We start from the raw sequence: 21646 nt of genomic DNA, 5'->3' as shown, positions 1-21646 counted from the left end.
GCGGCGATCGACGGGCCGAGCGCGCGGAACCCGCGGCGCCTGGCGGCGGCGGCAACAGCGGCGGCAGCGCCCGCCCCACGTGACCGCCGGGCTCGCCGGCCCCTGACGTACCTGTGCGTCACGCGTCACAGGCCGGAGCGGCGACCTCCGCCTCCCGCCGCCGCGCCGACAGCCGGCGCCAAGCGCCCGCAGCCAAAACTCGCTGCGTCATGCCTGCCCCCTGCACGCCCCGCCCCCCCCCGCCGCGCCGGGCGCCGATTGGACCGCTCCGCGCGGTTAAGCGACGGGGGTTGGCTGAGATCGGCGTTCAAAGGGAGGAGGCGGGGCTGAGCGGCTGCGTGGGAGGGGATTGGCTGGATGGGGCTCGAAAGCCGCGCGTGCGCCGTGGTGTTCCTTCAGAGGGCGGTTGGGTTGCGGTGTGTGCGGGGCTGAGCCGTGCGGGTTTCACTTCCCCGGGCAGCCCGTTTGTAGGCCTTCAACATGGAGAAGTTCCTCCTAACGCTCGGCCTGAACCTCTCCTGGTGCGATGGGAACATTGTATAGACTTCACGGAGATCAACTGCACTGCCCTGCCGTGGGTGGGGCTGCTAAACGTTACCTCAGGCTGCCCACAGCCCCCATCAGACCTGCCCTATAGCCCTGTGCATTACGGGCTAAGTAACCTCTATTGGAGTGTTTCTCCTACTTGGGACAAGTCAGAGCACGTTCCTGCAGTGCTGAGCTTGCAGTGCTCATCATCAGTTTAAACCCAAAGAGCACAAAGCATCGCCTGCAGAATGTTCTTGTTTTGCATTGCACGTGATGTGGATACAAGGGTACTATGCAGCTATCCAGAATGACGCTTTCTCCTAGAGGTTACCCTTAGCAAGCATTAAATGCAGGAGGTGTGAAGGTTTTGAAGCAAACTGGCTGCTCCTGAGAGCTGGGCACGGACAGGCTGCTGTTCTGCAGGATTAGGCACGCGTGGTTTCACCTCTGCTTGGACTCCAGCTTACCCTGAACTGAGCTGAAAGATGGCAAAGCGTGTTCTCAAAGCGGTTCTGGAACTGCTTCAGTCAAAGTCCTCGCCCACTGGGAGGACAAGAAGTCGAGCCTTGGAAAGCAACGTTGGTTCTTTCTGCGTTACCCAAACATTCCCAGCAGAGCAATACTCTGTAGGACTGGCGATGAATAGGCCTCAGACTCAACAGTTGCAATTCAGTTGCTAGTAAACAGCAAATAACCGTCTGCAAGGCTTACAGACCTCAGATCTTTGAACTGAAAGGAGCCCAGGAGTAAAACGACATGAAAGTGTTTTTATCAGCCAAACAATCCACGTCAGCAAAGGACAATTTGCCAAAGTAATGAGCTCACGGCATCTCCAGATAGTGCAAAATACCGAGGGGCTGAGCTTCATTAAAAGAATAATGGCCAGCATAGTTGTATGAAGACTTTTCCTTGTACTTCAACACATCCACAGCAGGTCAATAGCAAACATCGTCTGCTCCCTCCTTAGACCAAGAAATACTGTAGAACAATTATCTTTTGCAGACATCTCTTGCTGGCAAGGAAACAGGGCAGCACAAAAATCAATCATAGGCTTTACCATCCAGCTGGCTGAATGGAATCCACCTCCTACAGCACCTCACCCCCTGGCAAGGACGATCTATGCTATAGATCAGAGCTGTAGGAGGAATTCCCTTCGAGCTCCACCTGCAGCATCACCACATCTGTGTAAAGAAAGGGAATTTGCGGCAACACCGCTGAGCTCTCAGCTCTATAGATACCAGCTGTAGTCTGTTCTTCCCTATCGAGCTACGTGAAAGGGAAGCGTCCTAGATGAAAGCTTCAGGTGCTGAGGAAACAGCTTTCCATGGTTCTTCTAGCTCTGTGTCCGTAACACACACAGGGCACTTGTAATAACGTTAAAACAAGGGACTCTGTGCACGCTTGTTTGAAAACTGCAAATTCATTCTGGCTTCCTGCATGCTAATTTATGCAGGCAGGCACAAAGCTGTCTGGATGGAATAGGGCCAAAAGACTCTGTGCTAAATATAATGTAAGGGGAAAAAAAAGCATCTCTCAGTGGCTCAACTCTAACGTAGGTCTGAAAATGCTGGACGAGATGATGGTTTGCAATGAGAGTGCAAGGGAATAGTTTGTCACTGTGCACAAGGACACCTTGACACATGGCAAACAGCAGTAGGAAGAAAACCTTCACACGTTTCGTTCCAAAATCTCTTGCAGGAAGCGAGTTCTGAAGAAAGGGCTTTTCATTGCTTATAACAACCGCCCATGTCAGCAAACTGCAAACAGTTCACCTTTTGCTTCAGTGTTTATCCATGGGAAAGAAATAAAGGGTCAACGTAGTGCCATTGTTTTGTGACCACATTCCCAATGCAAACACAGCACTACCTGCACTGTGCCATCAGCATGAGCTGCCTTATGAATTGAAGGAAGATGTGAGTGCCGCTGTGTAGCTTACATTGCCCAAAACATGTGCAGAAAATCATGGCGAGAACTGCTAACACCAAACGGATGTTGGAGGGTTTAATTTCTTCCATCTACCATTATAAAAGTCTCATCATCAAACATCACAGTACATTTACAGCAGCAAAACCCCACGGCCTCCCTCACATACAATACAGAGTTGCATTTTAGTCATACAGACACCATTTGACACATCAACACAGTGGAAAGTCTGGTTCTCTGGCACGTCCTTTCCCACACGGTGCCCGCATAGTGCAGTACAGAGCACTGCTGGAATCCCCAACTCAACTCACGTGGTCTGACCGCCAGCCCTACAACTCCAAGGTTGTAAATAACGAGGAAATCTGCCACTGGTTTGTATAACAATCAACAGTTTATTAATGGATATGGTGAAATTTCAGCTATCCACCAAAGATGTGTAAAAAATTGTCATGAAAGTAAAAATAAATAAAGCTGCTTTTAAAATCAGTCTCGTTTTACATCTCGGTTCAGAATGCGACATTGAACACAAAACTGTCATTAAAGTTTTAAAGAAGTCTACTGATATTCGAATTACAGCTTTTATGACAAAGTCTAATGAGAACTGAAACTGATTTGGTTTAGGTTTAAAGACTTTCACATTCAAATACAGTGTCTCATTTAACACAATACTTCCTTTGACAGTGATGGGCAACAGTGATGACATATTGCTGTATTTTGACATAAGGCACTATGATATGAATATGCCATACACTTGCCTTATGTCACATATATCCATTGCTGACCAGTGACTTCTGTCAAATACGAAATGAAAAAGGTTTTCAGAATACAGTGCATTTTAATGAAGGACATCGTGTGAAGTCTTCCAGCAAAATGTTCTGAAGACGTTTTTGAAACACAAGCCTACATTGTAACATAAGCTTTTTGTCATGCTGCTTTGTTTTATTTTTTGCGACATCACTGGGGGGGAATAGACTCATCATCCATCACTAAGTCCCAAAACACATCCTCACCCATCCTGCTCTGTTCTATTGCAGTCACTGTTCTCGAGACAAACTTGACCCAGAAACTTTGTTCAAGTTCTCCTACAAATGTTTATACATTCACAGCAGTCATTCACTTTCATTCTCCTTTTGTTTGGCACCTGTTAACAGAAGAGGAGAGCACGTGTGATTTCCTTATGCATACACAGCACAGAACTGCACCGCTCTGAACGCTGCAACTGTTGTCTGCTCCCATTACCAGAACCTTCGGACTGGACAGCATCCATAAAGAGCACACTTCAGGACAGCTGAATGCTAACAGGCTGAGGGAGGCCTTTAATCATCATAGTGCTCTTAAAAAGCGAGCTCATAGTTGGGGGAAAAAAAAAACACAAGGTAGGGATTCAGTTTAGCTCATTGCATTGAGCGATTTTTGTGGCTCAGAGGCAGAATTGCTTACAGTAAGAATCCAAAAGAGCTGCTCAGCAGAACCACGTAGCGCTGTGCCTCCTCTCCAAGCACTGCCTACACGCTGGGCACTGACTGACCCCTACAGCAAGCTGGCTTCAACATCCAGCTCCAGTGAGCAGGAAGCTCTTGCCAACAACCTGGAGTTACTGTTTGTAGTGTGTCATTGCAAACACTGAGAAATCCCTTACATTCACCCAGTTTTCATGTCACAACTGAATTTCTTCCCCCCTCCTGCACACCAGTCTCAATTCCTGTCAGTCAATACATTTTTCTTTCTGGTCAGTAAATGGAAAAGACCATTTCCAGGGCATGATTTACCCGGTTATCCTCATACATCCACTTCAAAAAGTGAATCACAGACTGAACTCCACAAACCAGACCTACACTGCAGATATCCTTACTTTGTCACCCCACCTTGCCGGCAGCACACAGCCCTGCCCCTGCGCTGTGCTACCTCCTGCTCTCTAGGGCTGGGCTCTTTTGTGACAGCCTGATGAATGCACAGCTTTTTGCTGGCCAGGTTTCCCATTAGATCAATGGGATAAAGCAGCTGACAGAAGGATCTCATGAGAGGGAGTGCTGCCACATGCTAAACACCAGAAGCACATGACCTAGAGTGCAGGAGTGGGAACTCCCCTTGTAACTCCCCTGAAGGATAAGTTCAGCTCTGTCTCCTTAACCTGGTACTTTGAAGGCAAAACTGTGATCTTAAGACATTTCCTGTCTTTCTCACAAAGCCAGAGGACTTTGCTTTAGTCATTGTGACGCTGAGGTCATTTTCACAACCAAAGTGAAGTTAACACAGAGCTGATCAGTAACTTGGGCAAAACTAAAAAGCAACAAAACAATCCATGTAAAAGCAGCAGAAATCATTAAATGTGCTGTTAGGTGGTTAAAAGGAACCTGACCAAGTTTAGTGATAAGTCAGAGAGTTCTACTGGAATAATTCACTCCGGGGTGATGTCTCTGACACAGCAAGGAGTAACAAAAGACTGACAGTTAAGCACTTTGTTGGCTTTTACCTGCAGAGAAGTGAAACACTTATTTGGAGAGTATAATCAAACTTACATAACTTTAAAGTCAGCAGTGTATTATTGTTATCATACCAGCTAAGACCAGCAAGCTGTAAGCACTACTGAAGGACTTATGGCAACATCCATACCTGCTGGTGTGAGTACCAAAGCCTGTAGAATGTCAGAAAGGGAGATGATACCCACAATGCTATCTGCTTCATTCACTACCACCAAACGATGAACCTGTGAGTAGGGAAAAACATTTTTGAGAGAGGTTTTCCAGGTGTAGAATAAGAGCTAAAGGCACATGGAGGTCTGATGGCAATAAAATCATACTTGAAATGGCAGACAAGCCAAGATCTACGTCTTAAAAACCTTGCAGAATGAGAGAGTGCCCCTCATCTCAGCACTGCAACCCAGCTCAAGTTGGGAGCTGTGCAACCAAAGGGCTGTAGCTGAGCCAACTCATAAAGAGGTCATCCTTGGATGGATGCCTACCAAATGTTGAGAGCTCGGTACTGCTTTCCTTCTTACCTAAATGAATTTGGACTTCAAGTCTAACTAATCAAATGTAACTGTGAAGGAAGCGGAAAAAAAACTTCTCATCTTTTCACAGAAGTGACAGCAAGAAAAGCTGCAGCGTCTCGACTTAATACAGATGTGAATTTATTGCGGAGGTCAACCGCTTCACTGCCTGTCAGATCAAGCAAAAAAGAGGATCTCGAGTGTATTTGCCGAGTCACACTCAGCTGACACTGTGAGGAAACAAAAAGAGTGGGACAGTGGGAGAATATGCTTTGCATTTTCTTTCTGACAGAACTATGTTGGCGATGTTTTCAGTGTGTGTATGCACACACGAATTCAAGGATAATGGACAATGTAGTTGTTTCACATCCAGTGAGATCAAGCATTTGTCTGGCAGCTAAAAATAGCACCAATTACTGCCTCCCTTGTGGCTTTGACTGACTCATTTTTGCATAGCCTTACTATGTTTAGACTGAGCCAAAGGGTAGGAGTTGTTCTAAAACCCAAATGTCTAAAGCTTCTGAAGATATTAATAAGATCGGCCACGTTTGGAATCTGTGCATCAGCAGTGCTGAAATCTCTGAGTGTCAGGAAGAAGCTCGAGCTGACGCAGGAAGCTGCACGTCAAAAACACCCCATGGAAGTTCTGAGGGGTTTTTCACAACATGGGAATTCTACTCATATTAACCACGTGTACAGTTACAGCCCCAAGGATGGAAAAAAAACCACTGTAAAATTGAAGAAGTCATTCACATCCATGTGTAAGAAGGTCCCAGTACAGAAATCAGAGGATAAACCACAGAAAAAGAACAAGGGAAAAAGCACCGAGTCATTGACAAGACAATTGGTGAACAAGTTCTTTGTTAGACTTTATTCCCCGGCTTTGTTTCACTTTTAAGTATATGTAAATCAAGAACTCGAGCTGAACCCTACGTATGTAAGCATGAGCAAAACATATTCTTTCTTCAAGTAACCAAAATAACTCCAGAAGGATAAATTTGTCCTATTTGTTAGTTTGGTCACACAACTTTTACAGGGAAGGGAAATAAGAAAGGGGGCAAACTCACCTCAGCCTTCACTATCCTATCAACAATGGTCTCCAGTGTTTCCAGCATACTACACTTTACAACACCTTCGAAATACTGAGAACGGTGCTGTAGGGCTTGTGTCACCGTGATATCTAGGTTATTATAGGTTTTTTCAGCAGCAAGGTTCTGAAAAACAAGGCACACAGCTCACTATTTAGTGATAAAAGTACCCAACAAAGCAAATAGTTTGGCATCAAGTAGACACACATTTCAGGGGTATATCGAGTCTGTTCCAAGTCACATATTAAACAAAGCAGATGCTCTTCAGTTGCAGTTTTTGGGAACAGTCAAGCATGCAACTGCATTAGACACCATACAAAAGACTGGATTCATTGATAATAACGTTTTGTAATTATACACTAGGCCATGAAAGTCTTCCTACTTCATTATCTGGTATTTGGCTTGATGTCACTCATCCTGCTTCTGCCACAAGGAAAAAGGGAAGATGATGTTCTATAGATTTCAGGAAATACAGAACATACTCGAAGAACAAACCATCCGTTTTGTTTTTCAAGGGCCAGGCCCTCACCTGAGCTCACATTGACTGCTCTGAACACTACCCATTAAGTAGATCCTGCTATAGAGATTCAAGTAGAAAACGAAGGGTAGGTCGTCTTCAACCTTTCCTATCTGCAGGCTCGAACTCCCTCTCCTGGACTGTGCTGGAACTACCACTCGATGTACATTTTTGCATCTGTTTTATTAAGTACAATCCAAATAACAGAACCAGCCCATTAGCAAATTAATTTCTAATTGATCACTACATTAAAAAAAAACACTTAATAGAATTTAAAAGGTATACTTACTATTACATCAAATTTGGAATAAATATCTACAACTTTTCCTAGAAAGAAAAATAGGTATTAATAAATCACTTCCAGTAGAAACTTAGTTTTCTTGTGCCCTGTTTTCATTTGTTATAATGACACAGAGAGAGGCCAAGAAGGAAAGCTGGAAAACAAAACAAAAAACCAAAACAAAACCCACCACCCATGATGAATCCTTCCAGGTCCATCAGCCTCTATCTGGCATAACCATTCTATGTTTACATATATACATAGATTATATATACACACATACAATATTATACATACTATATATATATATACACACACATAAAATCAATCCAGGCTTCAACAGCATTTATCTTACCACACTTGAGTACAGCAGTATCAACACACACCTGACTCATCCACAACAGGTAACGCTGATATCCTCCTCTCTACAAATATATTCAAGGCTTTAATGATAGGAGTGTCTGGATGTATGAAGGCAATGTTGTGGTAGGTTCCTATTCCAAGTTCATCCAGATTCTTCTTCATAAAGGCAGGCTTTGGCATCTCTGACATCTAGGAAAGGCAGATGAATTTGTCTACACAACGCAGTTTCCTGCATGATACGCTACTGTTACCAGGTTTTTTATATGTAATTAGGAAATAAATACCCAGCCATCCACCTAGAGACCCCAAACAATTGTTACAGATCATTACAATAATCTATTATTAGATTTACATAAAGCCAAAACAAGCCTAAATCCAGAGACATTAATGTTGTTCCAACAAGTTTTAAGTTACGACTCCACGTCGAGGCTATTTTGCTTGTCAGTTTATTTCTGTAGTGACCCATCACTAAAATCTTTGGATCCTAAGATACAGCATTCCCACTGAAACTGAAAAAAGAAGGCATCAAAGATGTGAGATGCTGCATGCTTGTTTCAACATCCCTCTGCTTTGCTTGGCCTCCTGTCCATTCCTGTGACCAACACACAGCACAGTAAGTAGCGTTAAGCTTGGATCTAGGAGATGAGTCATTATTCTGCTCATGTAATGAAACAAGCTCCTGAAGCTGAGATCATCCAGAAGATGACACCAAAACACTCAAAAAGCCCAGATGTATCCCTGGTGTTTTTGTTTGGGTGTTCGCTTCTTTGTTTTTAGATGATGAAAACCAAATAAAGGTAATGTCTAGGCTACAGGGTATCACCTTAGCTTCTCTGTTAGCAGAAAAGATGCACAAAGAAACAAAGTGCTCAAACATGAAAGATTACCATGAAGTTTCTGAACACGCTGCTTAACACTGGAGAGGTCTATCTGGGCTTGGGGTGGGCAGAGGGAAAAAAATCAGTTAAAGCAAAGCAGAACTTCAAGTACTTACAAAAAGCTGGAGGAACTTGAGGATTCTTTTATGGGTAAGTATATAAAGTGCATTTCCACTGACGGGATCTATAACTGGCAATCTGTGGATTTTGTTTTTGATCAATGAATATACAGCATCAAAAAGGCTGAGGAGAAAAGCATTTGATTTTAATGAATGGTAGCCAAGAAAGAGTAACATCAAGTACAGGTTTACAAACCCACAGAAAGGACACAGCTAATGGCATTACCTTTAAATGTTAGGCATTTCAAATAATCTTTTCTACATGCATGAACTGTTTGTTCTCATAGGATATTCCATGCAAGCAGTTCTATTCAGACACGTTCCTTATGACTAAACTGAATAACCTGTTCATGACTTCACAGTGGCAATTCTACTGAGGATATTATGTGCAATTAGTTTGAGATAATCACTACAGTTCCCCTTCACCAGTTTACTTTAAATGGCAAAAGCAATCCTATTCCAGAGAGTAGAAGCAAGAATCAGAAGTTCATTTACAATAGAAGCTGTTTCTCTGTACAAGAGAAGACTTAAAATTCAGTGTTGAAATGGAGTTAGTTTCTTTCAAGTTAAACAAAATGAAAAGGAAAATCTTACCTTGCATCTGGGGAGATGTTCACTAAAGGTTTAAACGTCTCTTGTAAATAAAGTTCTGTGCATAGAAAAAACAAACCATTACCATTTTCTATGGGAAAGCAACAGCAGTTTTGTAAAAGCACTTCATGAATTCCTCAGCACAAAATTAAATGAACAGAGCAGACAATCATATGCAACGACTTCAATCTACCATTTGTGTATGTGAATTTATGTTGACATCAGAGTGAAGTTGAAAATTTAACAGCATTAAGCTGACAACCACCAGGGGTCACTGCAACCACAGCAAATCATTTGCCAATCTCCTCCTTTCTGAGCGGGTTGGTTTGTGCTCAGACGGCTGATCTGTGTTTTAACACGGCACACAGTCAGTTTTGTCTTAAAGAACCCCTCATGCATCCAGTGCTTCTGCTCACATCCACCCACATCCTATGAAGGCTGCAGTCATACTGTGTGGCTCTCTCAGGCATGGCTGGCTGCTCAACTCTCAGTTCATACCTACAGCCATCTATTCATTTTGCATCCTGATTCAGTTACATTCCCACTCCGGGTACAGTCATCTCCTCCCCCCTGGTGTAGTTCCATTTCTTTTTAAGCAAAACCGAGATGCTACTGAACAAGGGAAAGTAGTAAAGCAACATATAGCATCATCACTCTAGTTCATGTATTGTTTCAGGTAGAAAAAGATAAGCACCAGGAAGCAGACAAGCTTTTATTATCCCTGCTTTTATTTAAAAGTATGTGAAGAAAAATATGTTATGACTTATTAAAAATCCACCGTACTTAACAGTAATAGTAGACTTTAAACGAGCAACTGAGCAGTAAATGATCTTACCCCTCCAGGTTTCTATCTTGTGCTCCTCCAATTCATAGATCTGAACCTACAACAGACAGATGGAAAGTATTAATTTTAAACCCAAAATCATTAACAATATTACTAAACTCTGAATGATTCCCTATCTTTCCTTGCAGGCAATTTAGCATACAGAATCCCAGTTAATTGCTCAGACCAGAATAACATTTCTTAGCAATACCAAGAGAAAAGTGTGCAATTGGGATTGGTGCAGAACACCATACAGGACCTATCATCACAGGGGACAGGAAAGATGTTTCACGTGCCCAGGCTGCAGTCCAGATCTCTTCTAGTCTGACCTTAAAGTAATCATGCCAGAGAAAACCCTCTGATAATCCCTCATACACCTAAACAAGAGCTTATCCTGATCACTTCTTAATGCTAAAACGTGATTAATTTTATATTTGCTGGACCACAAGCAAGCAAATGCACTTAGTTTAGTTCCTTCCATGCTGCTCATGGTTCTCCAAAAGGCTTTAAGATGTAGAAGCTGCTTTTCTCTTCAGGTACAAAGCTGCAAGCCAGCCACCCCTACGGCAGTCGTGTTTGCCACAGCATAGGCCAAAGCAGCCTGTTGTCTTTTGCACTGCTCCTCTCTGCCAGGTACCTCTGTGAGCCCTGATGGAGATGAAAAGCGTGCTGGAGCCTCCACAAAACCTATTCTGCTCTCTTGTGAAGCAATGGACACCATTTAGGGATCACAGTGGAGCTGGCACACTTCACAGAGTGTAAGGGAATGTTAAATATCATACTATGATTGGGCTACTCAATGTACTCTTTCTGGGTGGTATAAAAGATGTCCAGATGAGTAAGTAAAGCCTTCTTTGAGAGTACTTTTCGAGAACAGACACGATCACTTAACTTTGAGAAGCCTGATATGGAATGGCCTAGGTTGAAAAAGACCACAATGATCACCTAGTTTTAATCCCCTGCCATATGCGGGGTTGCCAACCACCAGACCAGGCTGCCCAGAGCCACATCCACGTATCCCAGAAGCCTGTTTCATCCAACTGTTGATTCTCTAGCCAGTAAAACACAGTAGGCATATTTTAATCCAAAGTGAGGAATTGGCATTGACAGGAACAAGAAAGGGATGTAAATGTTTGTATGAACATGTAAGCAAGAGAATCTCATCAAGCAACTGCCAATGGGAATTTTTAAATTACAGTTAATTGAAGCCAAGAGATCTCCAACTGATTGTGAAACTCAGCCACGCAACTAAAACCTTTGTGCACGTTTAACCAGTTTAACTCATTCATTCTAAAGCACCACTTCAAAATGTGAGTAACCTCTCAGCTCCCCCGAGGCTCCATAAGCCAGCTCTGTGCTCAGCTCCACATATTCCTTTAGGAATAACTCTGTCACTTATGAGACAACACTGATTTACTTATAAAGGCATAAATTAACAAAAACACACGAGCCACCGTGCAGTTACATATTTGACTTTTAAATACAACTAACTCTTTCTTACAATTTTAAGCACTTTCCAGCCCTGAACACAATATCGTTTGATACTGTCCATTTACATGGAGTTCTGATTAATATTAATTCATGTGCTTTGAAATAATCTGGGCAAAAAAAAGTGATCAATAATCAAGTATTTCACCTCCATACATTTATACTATGCCTAGTTTTTAATACATAGGTTATTGCAGGTCCTTCACTCCAAGAGCACTGAACAAGAGCTGCAGTACCAAACGGAGCTTGGTACCTAACCCAAGGCTACTTTCTGTACTGTATGACAACTGATAGAGGCTTAACATCATACTCACCATTGGAGACTTATAGTATCTATGCAGTATGTTAATGAAATCTGTAATTGTTAACATTCCTACAAAAAGCGATACAGAAAGAAAGGTCTTCAGACATACACTTAACATACAGAACTTCAGTTATTTTCTCCATTTAAAGCCATGCTCTATAATGTAATTAACAATAAATCTGCAACACACTGCCTATTTGCTATGTATGTAGACTTTCACGTTGCTACAACACTTCACAATCAAAAATATACTACTGTGAATTAATATTCAAAGCCACAACCCATGTGCTTCTCCTCTTCTTTCAGTCTCACAAAAGAAAATCTATTTCTTCCACTGTGGGATATAATATCCGTGGCATTCCAAGTTAGTTCTGGTACTCAATGATTTCACAGTGCACCTTACTGAGAACAAGCAGAAAACCATGCGCATATTGCTATTATATGTTTCTTTCCATAGTTCCTGTTTTCATATCTCTTTTTTTTGTGACTTTTACGTTTACTTTTAAGTGCACAGGGAAAGGCACACACTGGGTGACAAACTTTAGAAGCTTAAGACCTCAAAGAGACACTGTGATAGTCAAAGAACAGCAAAACTACGCAAGCTAACGACATTTTGTGCCTCACACCGGAAAACAAAGAAACCCACCAGCATCTCTTAGGATGTCAGAGCACAGCTAAACCCAGACCCCCTCCTGCAACAGTGCAGCACACTGAAAACTCAAATACAACTCCATTATGTCACAATAACTTACCTACAAAACTCTGTTTTTTACTCTCCCACAGTGGAGCTGCTCTCACACCATTTGCCACCAAGGCGAAAAAGGCCTTCTTTACCTGCAAAGAGAATGAACAGCTACATAAATCTTTGCTCTTAATTTAGCACACCAGACAGCAGCAGAAGGGTTTCCACAGTTACTAGGAAAAAACACAGTATGAAGAGGTAGCTGCTATTCAGAACAGAACAAAAACCACATACACTGCCAAACAAAGACCTGAAATCCTTTTACTTCCATAAAAGGCTTAAAAAACTCAGCAAAACCAGATCTGATTTGTCCTGTTATGTGAATGTGCCACATGAGAACCTCTGATAAAGGAGTATCTCTATATCCACGGCATCGCTCTTTGGTCCAAAGAGCACAGAAGTACCAATTGCAATCATTTGATGACTGCGAGCTGAACAGACAGCATTTACACACTGACACCTTCAGATCCACTGACAGCTCTGTGCTAAGGAGCTCCTCTCCACCACAGCCAGGAATAAAAGGGCTTCACAGACAATGGAATTTGTACCCAAAAAAGCAGCAACAAACAGAAGTACAGGTAGGCAAACAGTAAGTCTGTTTGTACTCAGTACAGTCTCCCTGGAAGAAGTTTGCAAAGCCCTCCATGTGTAATCTAAATAACACCTATTTAGACTTCACTTAACGCTATAATTTATCAGCTTCAATTTCTAGAAGTGAATAAGCCTCTGATTCTGCAACAGTAAGCGTCACCTCTTCCTGTAGCTACAGCAATTCACACTCAGCATTTCAAATACCTGGTGCTGCCCTACTGCGTGCAAACCCCAGCCTTTGAGGTGGGACTTCTGAAAGCAATCCTCTCAACAGCCAGACTGCCTATGCCCTGCTCACAAGAAACCCACCTGCTCTCCTGTCCTCAGCTCAGCTCTCAAAGCTGCCTTCAGAATTTACTGATCTCCTTCTGCCATACCATCCACGAACAGGAATGATGATGATTCACATCCATCCCTAAACTGTACTGAAACTGAAGAAAGTATATGGAAAAAAAATACCCAGCACCACAAATAAGACTGTAGTGCACACATGATGCACTCATTTTCTACAAAGTGGTTAAATAGAAAGATGCCAGAGGTATTAAGGCACCCAAATGACACAGTGAGGAGCTGAGTAAAACAAGCATTAGGATATGCACCACGGGAGCATGCTAACTCAACAGGAATACTGAAACCACATAGAAACCCTCCAGGCAGATGCACCAAGTGCTCCCACATAGCAACGTCACACCTCCTGTTAGCACAGCAAAAGCTAACAGCAGTAATTGGGGAGCACGTAGGAGGTCATACAGACTGACTCCACCTTGGGGCAAAGTAAGTTGGTTCTAATGGGCCTTCATTAAAAAGAAAGAAGAAAAGAACACGCAGAGTGCCTGAAACTAAGAAACTTCAGCTTCTGTATCTTTCCCTAAGAACAGCTGTCACACACTGTAAGAGGTCACTGGCAACTCAGATCCCAAGTCTTCCCTAAGAGTCAGAGCACAGCACTGACGTTAAAATGCTTCAGTCAATCTCCAAATTGATGATACTACTCCTCTTTCTCAGAGGAAACAGCACCAAAATACACCATCTAGAAAAGCATTGGCTGGTAAAAATGCAAGATTAGTTCCTGTCCTGGTTCTTTGATTTATTAGCAAGTGATTTGTGCCAAAGAAACTCAAGAATCTGCTGTTAGATGCCATCCTGTCAGGTTTACAAGATGGTTTCAGGCCTGCTGCACTGATCCAACTACTAAGATAGTGGAGTCAAAACCTTAAAAGCCAGGGAGTTCAGATTGGGACCAGCAATACTATTTAAGTAACAGATCACCAAAATGCCCCATCCCTGGTATTCAAAGCCAGGCTGGATGTGGCTCTGACAGCCTGGTCCGGTGGTTGGTGACCTCACCCATGGCAGGGGGGGGTTGAAACTGGATGATCTTTGAGCTCCTTTTCAACCCAGGCCATTCTATGATTCACTCTATGAAAATTCAGTGGGAGATGTTCATACTCCAGGCTTTCTTCCTAAACCGCAGCTTAAGTAATGGCCCTCCTGTTTTCTCCAGTTCTACACAAGAAAGTGTTATATAGTTACCTTTCAAGTAATGCCAACAATTACAGTTACATTAATACTAGTCTCTTACTTAAATAAGATCATAACAAGCAAAAAGCAACTTCATTCTCCTCTACTAAAGCTACTTGCAAGCACAAGCATCCAATCCCCCACTCATACTTCATACGCGATTTCCCAATTTCAGTTGCCCAAAGCACTGCTGTGTGGGCAGCCAATGTGCTGGGCTGTGCAGCTGGGCTTCGATTCAACACACGTAGACATTTCAGTGATGTTTGTGCAGAAAATATCCACGAGCACCTTTACTTCAGGTTATGTCCAGCCTGCAGCCTTTACACATTTCCAGCACATCCCATCATTAGACCTCCAGAAGTGCTTGAGCATGGTTGTTTTATCTAACCATGTCATAGAGTTCTTATAAGTAACCAATGGATTTCAAACTCACCCACTACCAAGACTGTCCCATCACAAGGGTGTCTGCTAACATTGCAATCATTTGTTTTGCTCACCCAGCAGAAAGGTTCTCATCCCAGAAAAAGGCTGTAATGGGAACCTGGTGGCTAAAGGAGAATGCAGAGCACAGCAGAGCACAAAGCTGTGCTGAAGGAGACATCTCAGCATTGTGGTCTCAGTGCCAATGTTAACTTGAAAAAGGTGGAAGATAGAAGACAGCAACTCCAAATCTGTCACTGTGAAGCACGGGAATGACAGGAAAGATTAGCAGCATGAGCAGCATTAAGAGACCTTCCAGGACCCTGTGGTATGGCTGTTATCCAACGTGATAAATGCTGGTTGTGCTCTAGAAAGGTAGGCTGAAGAAAGAAACTAAAGTCAAGGAGAGGCCCATGAATGAAAACACTGTCCTCCTGCAGCCCATGGGCACCATGCAGAGCACAGCTCCATGTGCAGCCCATAGTGGAACAGGAGATCTGGGGGAGCAGTCCCCCATGGGGCTCTGTGCTGGAGCAGTGACTGAAGAATAAGCTCTGCAGTATGCAGCCATGTTGGAGCAGTGCTTGAAGAGCAGCAGACTGTGGGAAGCCCACACAGGATCAGTTTGGGAAGGACAGGGTCCCATGGGAGGGATCCTACATGGAACAGGAGCAGAGAGCAACCGTGAAGGAGCAGATAAGGCAAAGCATTAAAGACTGACCACAGCTCTCATTCCCCTGGTTTGCTTCTAGTTCTCACTGCTCTGGCCTGTTAATCAATAGGCAATAAATTACACTAATCTCCCTCACGCAGTCTGTTTTGCCTCTGACAGCAACTGACGAACAATCCCCCTGTCCTTATCTCAACCCACAAGCTTTTCTCCATTGTATTTTCTTCCCCTGTGCTCAAGGAGGGGGAGTGAGAGAGCAGCACAGTAGTGCTGAGCTGTCTATTAGCATTAGGTCTCCGTAGTTCCTCACAGAAAGGAAAAAGAATTCCATGTTTGAGTGATAAAAAGCATTTATATGTTCACAATGCTCTGCCCTCTTATTGCAGCCTTCCAGTGTTTATAGGGAACTCAGAAATAGGACAGGGACCAACCTATCTGACAGTGATAGGAACAGCTCAAGAACAAGCTGGATGGAGCCCCTGGCAACCTGGCCTGGTGGCTGTCACCCCTGTTACAGCAGTGTGGAATGGGATGATCATTAGGATCCCTTCCAACCCAAGCCATATAGTGATTCTATGATGACTTCCTGACTGTCATAGTTGTTCATATTTTGCACAGCCACTGTAGAGTGAAGGCACAAAAGCTTACTATGAGTCTTCCCTTTCAGAGGCCAACACATTTATACTTCAATACTTCCTACTTGCTAAGCACATCAGAAGTAGAACAGTCAGTCCTTGCTATACTAGGAAAAGCAGCAGGCCTCTGCTGTGATCCCTGTACTGCAAAGGAAACCAAAGACTTCAGCAGCCTACACTCCATTCCTTTGGTTTAGGTGTGTTTATAAGCCAATTGCCTTTCAATTTCTTTTGATGCAAATATCCAAAGAATGGGGCAAGAGCTCTTCACCCATATATTTCTCAAAGATCTTGGCACACCTGGGAAACAGGAAAAACACAACAAAACCCAAAAAACATCAAAACACCCACAACTGACGTATGAGATTCAAGCCTAATGTTGTCTAACTGCAAGAATGTCTCCTTTCCAGCAGAGGGAAGGGTCCCTCTCTGCTCAGCTCTCTTGAGGGCCCACATGAGTGCTGCATTCAGCTGTAGGGACCCCCTCCCAAGGACATGGAGCTGCTGGAGAAGGTCCAGAGGAAGCCACAAGGATGCTCAGAGGCCCATAGCTGGAGACAGGCCGCAATTTAGAGTCAACAAGACCTTATAGCAGCCTTCCAATACCTAGAGAGCCTACAGAAAAGCTGGGGAGGGTCTCTTTGTCATTGTGTATAATGACAGGACGAAGGGTAACAGCTTTAAACTAGAAAGGGGTAGATTAAGATTTTTGGAACTAATTCTTCATGGTGAGGATAGTGAGGCTCTGGTGCAGGCTGCTCAGAGAAGGTGTGGATGCCCCATTCCCAAGGATCTTCAATACCAAGCTGGACTGGGCCTTGGGCAACCTGATCTAGAGAGAGGCAGCTAGGGTTGAAACAAGATGGTCCTCAAGGCCTCTTTCAACTCACACCATTACAACATGATTCTAAGTTTGAAAATGGTATAAATCCCCCACAGAAGGAATCTTCCTCTTACGTAGTCATAATCTCCACATGATTTATTTCTATAGCATGAACATTTTCATAAGCTAAACTGGCAAAAATGACTTTAGAATTCATCTCCAGAGCCCACAGACGTCCATCACCTTGACAATCCAAGAGCACAGTAAATAACTCTTAATTCAAACCCAGGTGCCAATGACATTTAAAACACCTTTGAGGATGAAGTAGTTTTCCCCAAACTCCATCTGAAACAAAGGCATTTCAGGGAGGTGAATCCTGGGAATCTCACCGTTAGGTCTCCAAGCAGTCAGATGGAAGCTGAGAAAAGCATGTCCTAGTTTATAATCTGGGACGGACAACCACTAAACAGTTCGTTTGCACAGAAATACACACATCTTGAGGGTTTGGTTAACTGCTTTGTCTTAATGTTTCTCAAAAAGTGTTGAGCAAAACACTGTGGAGGATATTAAACAACGCAACATTCCAAGTTTTCCTCAAATTAAGTTGTAATTGTCCAACTCACTTCATTTTTAATTATTTTTAAGTTACACAAAAATACAGCTCTGTTAAGGAGCTGTTTTCCCAATCAGAGCCCTCTTTCATAACACAGATACAGTCCAGTACTTATGAACTGGCTTACTGGGAGTCTGTATGCAAGAATACAACCAGAAAGCTCAGCATGATGACTGCTGCGTTCATGTTTATTTTCCAATTACTTTCTTCTTTGCTCAGCATATTTAGTAGAAGCATTTCCTCATTAGAGCTACTGAGCCTTTAGAAAAAGAGTCTAATTAAGGAGTTAATAGCAACTTACGCCTAGGGCAAGGGCCAAGGAGGTCTTGAAGGAAGTTTCTTCTTCTACCTTTATCACACCTTCTGCTAAAGTAATGAAGAATTACACAGACCTGATATTAACTTAAAGGCTATGTTTGCTCCCACGTCTGAAAATCTCCAACCAACAAACATCTGTAAGCAGCTCCCCTAGTTCACATTGAATTTTGGAAAGGTTACATGAATACAAATCAGTTGTCTTCACTGGGCATGGAACAGAAACACTCTGGGTAGATGTACTAAGGGTCAGTGAGAGCTTACTAAACTGTAGGAGCTGATGGAGTAACACCCTTTATTAGATGATTCAACTTAAAACTCCTGGGAAAGACACGTAGGGTCTTATTCTCAAGTTACAGGATGCAGGTACATGTTCCACACTTCCATCCAATTAGTCTGCCAACACAGATTTCTTCCCCCATCCCACACATGCATCAAGAAGGTCCAATCCAACTGCAGACACCAAACCAAGGCCTTTACTGACACTGGATATCAGGATGCCTGTAGTGTAACCAGCTATTAAAGGCTGTCTTCCCTCTAACACTACACACAATTCCACCAAGACTTCTTTGAGACAATGGTCCATGATTAGTCAACTCCACTGTTCCACCTTAGCGAAGTACACTGCAGATACTTACTTCCATGCTTTTTGAGGGGAGACTGAGCCTTCTTGTTTGTAGTATGTGAATGGGAACCATTAGGTCATGGTCTAAACCAGAGGAAGGAATACACATGTGCAACCAGACGGGGCCAACCCTGGGTCCACCCGTCCCTAACCTGATTTAAGAACTATCAGCTACAAGGGAAGGATCTCTACTCAGAGATCACCTCCTTTGGAGTGTTTGGTGAGCCCTGTGCCTTGGGAAGGGGGAAGTGATCCCTTCTTTATTACCGGATTGTGATCTCTCCCTTTCTTGGGTGATCTGAAACTGGTTTAGAGCATCTGCTATCACCTGTCTATACAGTATGCAATAACTGAAAACCATAGGTCTGCTTTCTAAGAAAGCAACCACTTCAAGCTAGAATTACTGTTACTACATGCCATGCTGAAGTGGGCTAGGAATCAGAAAGAAAGTAAGCCTCACAGGCAGAACTACTGGGCCAACTGCATTGGAAAGGGCACAGAAATTCTTTCACAGATTAAGAACTTGTCACTCCTGGCAGGAATGGTGCTGGGAGAGTAAGAACAATGCATGACTTTCACTGAGCCAAGCACAAGCATTCCTGCTACACCCTGTCTTGACTAAGACATTGCCATTTAATTGGTACATAGGAACTCGCACAATCTTTCTCCAGCATCAAGGAGTGAATGCCTCCTATTGCTCCTGAGAGCTGCAGGAATCAAGCTCTGATGCTTGTTACGTACAGGAGCAACTCTAAAGAAAAACAGCCTTCCAGTATTATGCTACTGATTCTGGCCTGATCTCAAGGATGCTTTTTTGTGGCCTGTCTCAGCCCAGACGCCAGCTAGAAACTAATACATTGCTCTTTTTACAGCTCTATGGAATGAATAAGCAAGGAGGGATGGTCACACTCCTCAGAAATGCAGACAGTTTAAGTTTAGGAACTTCAAAGAGGAAAAACCTCGCAGCCAATTGAGGCACAGACAGTCCCCTTGTAAAGCTGCGAGAACTCTTGTTATGACAGCAGACCCAGAGACTGCTGTGCGCTTCTGGAAGCAAAACATTCTAGAGCATTCCTCCTGGAAGCCTGCTCTGTCTCATTACCTTGGAGAGAGTCAAGAATGACCTGAAGGGAACAAGAATAATGAACCCTATTTACTTGAGGTCAGCACAAGGAAGAGAAATACAAATCCCCTTCTACTCTTCTAATGTGGAATCCCTTGTATGTTCAGCAGAAGTTATATTTACTTCAAGCTTGTTAAACCAAAGAAGTTTCTAGAAGATTATTCCAAATATTTTTCTAGTTATGCAGAAGAAAAATAAGTACTCGAGCTCTTCCATGTAAGTGGCAGTTTCCAACAAAAGCCTATTTCAGTGACAAGGTCTATTACCAATGCCAATAATTTAACCTTTGCTTAATAATGTGATCAAGTCAACCAATCGTGCAGATTTCTTCAAGACAGAAGAAAGGCAACAAGTCTCTATGATTCTGAAGCCTTATCTTGATGTTTCAATAGAAAAGTAATTTTTATTAGTACATGAAATACCGGAGAGATACTTCAAAAACAACTTCCAATACCATACTGAGCAAAAAGAAATGTATAATTAAGTGGTAAAATGAGATTCTACTTTTAGTAAGTGAAAATACCATTTAGTCAAAGGTTAGGTAGAGCTTTTCACCACATAGGAGCCTATACAGACTTAACAAAACACAGCCAGCAAGCATGCTGTTACGCCACTCCTGGGACTGTGAATTACTGCTTGATACATAGCAAGGAAGTCATAGAATTGTGGGTTGAAAAGGACCTCAAAGACCATCTAGTTTCAACCCTCCTGCCATGGGCACAGTCTCCAACCACCAGACCAGGCTGCCCAGAGCCACATCCAGCCTGGAAGCCCCTGCTTTGCACTTAGTTTTTACCCTTCTTTTAGACTGTCAATTTGTGTTACAAAACAAGCTAATCCTTCTCAAAGACAAAACATTTAAATAATGAATTTGTTTGAAGGCTAAGCAAAAATCTGTCCTTAAATAAGATTAGAGAGCTAAGCTGCAGACACTGCTATATGCTATGCTGAGAGTCATTTCCTTTCAAAATGGAAATAGAGCTCACAATAGGGTGGAAAAACAAACTTTTCTGTTGGAAAGAAGGTATAACAAAGTCAAGCTTATGCAATAACACTGAAAAATGAAACCACACCAGTATATGATGGTGGTACCAACAGAGAAATCTGACTGACAGAATGTGAAGTGCTACATTTTGTTGACGCTTAAATATAATATAGGAATTACTGAAATAGATATTTTCCTTTCAAAGCACTTTTGTCAGTTTCAGAGAAGTCAAATTGCTTTAAGCATCGCTGTATGCACCCGCTGTCAGTTAATACCATCAAATAAAAGGCACGTGCAGATCTGGATGACACTACTCCCCCCAGAATATTGCCACATTAAATGCATTAACACACAGAGTACCCAGATACTGCACTGAAAACACACGCAGGCAACCAGCCAGTCCTGCAGGCAGGAGAGAACTGTAGCATGGAGGCACAGCTCAATACATTAGAGGAGCAAATGTTTACAGGCTACAGCTGCAGAGAAAAGTGTAAAAGAACAGCTCACTGTCACTCAATAACGTGCACTGTGCCAGTTAGCACTTTCCCAGCTACAGTCACCATTTCTCAGGGTTAGTACAGGCTATGGGTAATTTCAGGTAGGCAGACTACATGCAGATATTCAAGTTTAGGAAGAAATATAAACTGCTGTAGTGGGGCAAACAGAGCTGTGCCAGCTGGCCTCGGGCTGGT

General features: G+C 43.1%; 1 protein-coding gene across 10 annotated transcripts in view; it reads right to left on the bottom strand.

Moving 5' to 3' along the window:
- Positions 1-2498: 2498 nt before the first annotated feature.
- PRKAG2 (protein kinase AMP-activated non-catalytic subunit gamma 2) overlaps positions 2499-21646 on the bottom strand; it is a 169601-nt gene continuing 150453 nt past the window's right edge. For 9 of the 10 annotated variants that reach the window (XM_072328028.1, XM_072328030.1, XM_072328031.1 and 6 more), the window contains 10 exons: positions 12644-12725; positions 11902-11960; positions 10112-10157; positions 9280-9334; positions 8683-8809; positions 7712-7877; positions 7335-7372; positions 6508-6654; positions 5065-5158; positions 2504-3592 (listed from right to left, as the gene is read on the bottom strand). In XM_072328028.1, coding sequence (XP_072184129.1) covers positions 3561-3592; positions 5065-5158; positions 6508-6654; positions 7335-7372; positions 7712-7877; positions 8683-8809; positions 9280-9334; positions 10112-10157; positions 11902-11960; positions 12644-12725 — 846 coding nt within the window. In that variant the 3' untranslated portion in view covers positions 2504-3560. Of the gene's footprint in view, positions 3593-5064; positions 5159-6507; positions 6655-7334; positions 7373-7711; positions 7878-8682; positions 8810-9279; positions 9335-10111; positions 10158-11901; positions 11961-12643; positions 12726-21646 lie in introns of all 10 variants that reach the window. The other variant, XM_072328027.1, reaches the window with a different exon arrangement.

The sequence above is a fragment of the Excalfactoria chinensis genome, chromosome 2, assembly GCF_039878825.1.
Source record: "Excalfactoria chinensis isolate bCotChi1 chromosome 2, bCotChi1.hap2, whole genome shotgun sequence".
Lineage (NCBI taxonomy): Eukaryota > Metazoa > Chordata > Aves > Galliformes > Phasianidae > Excalfactoria > Excalfactoria chinensis.
Note: the sequence above shows the minus strand (reverse complement) of the source record. Positions and strands in the feature narration are given on the sequence as shown.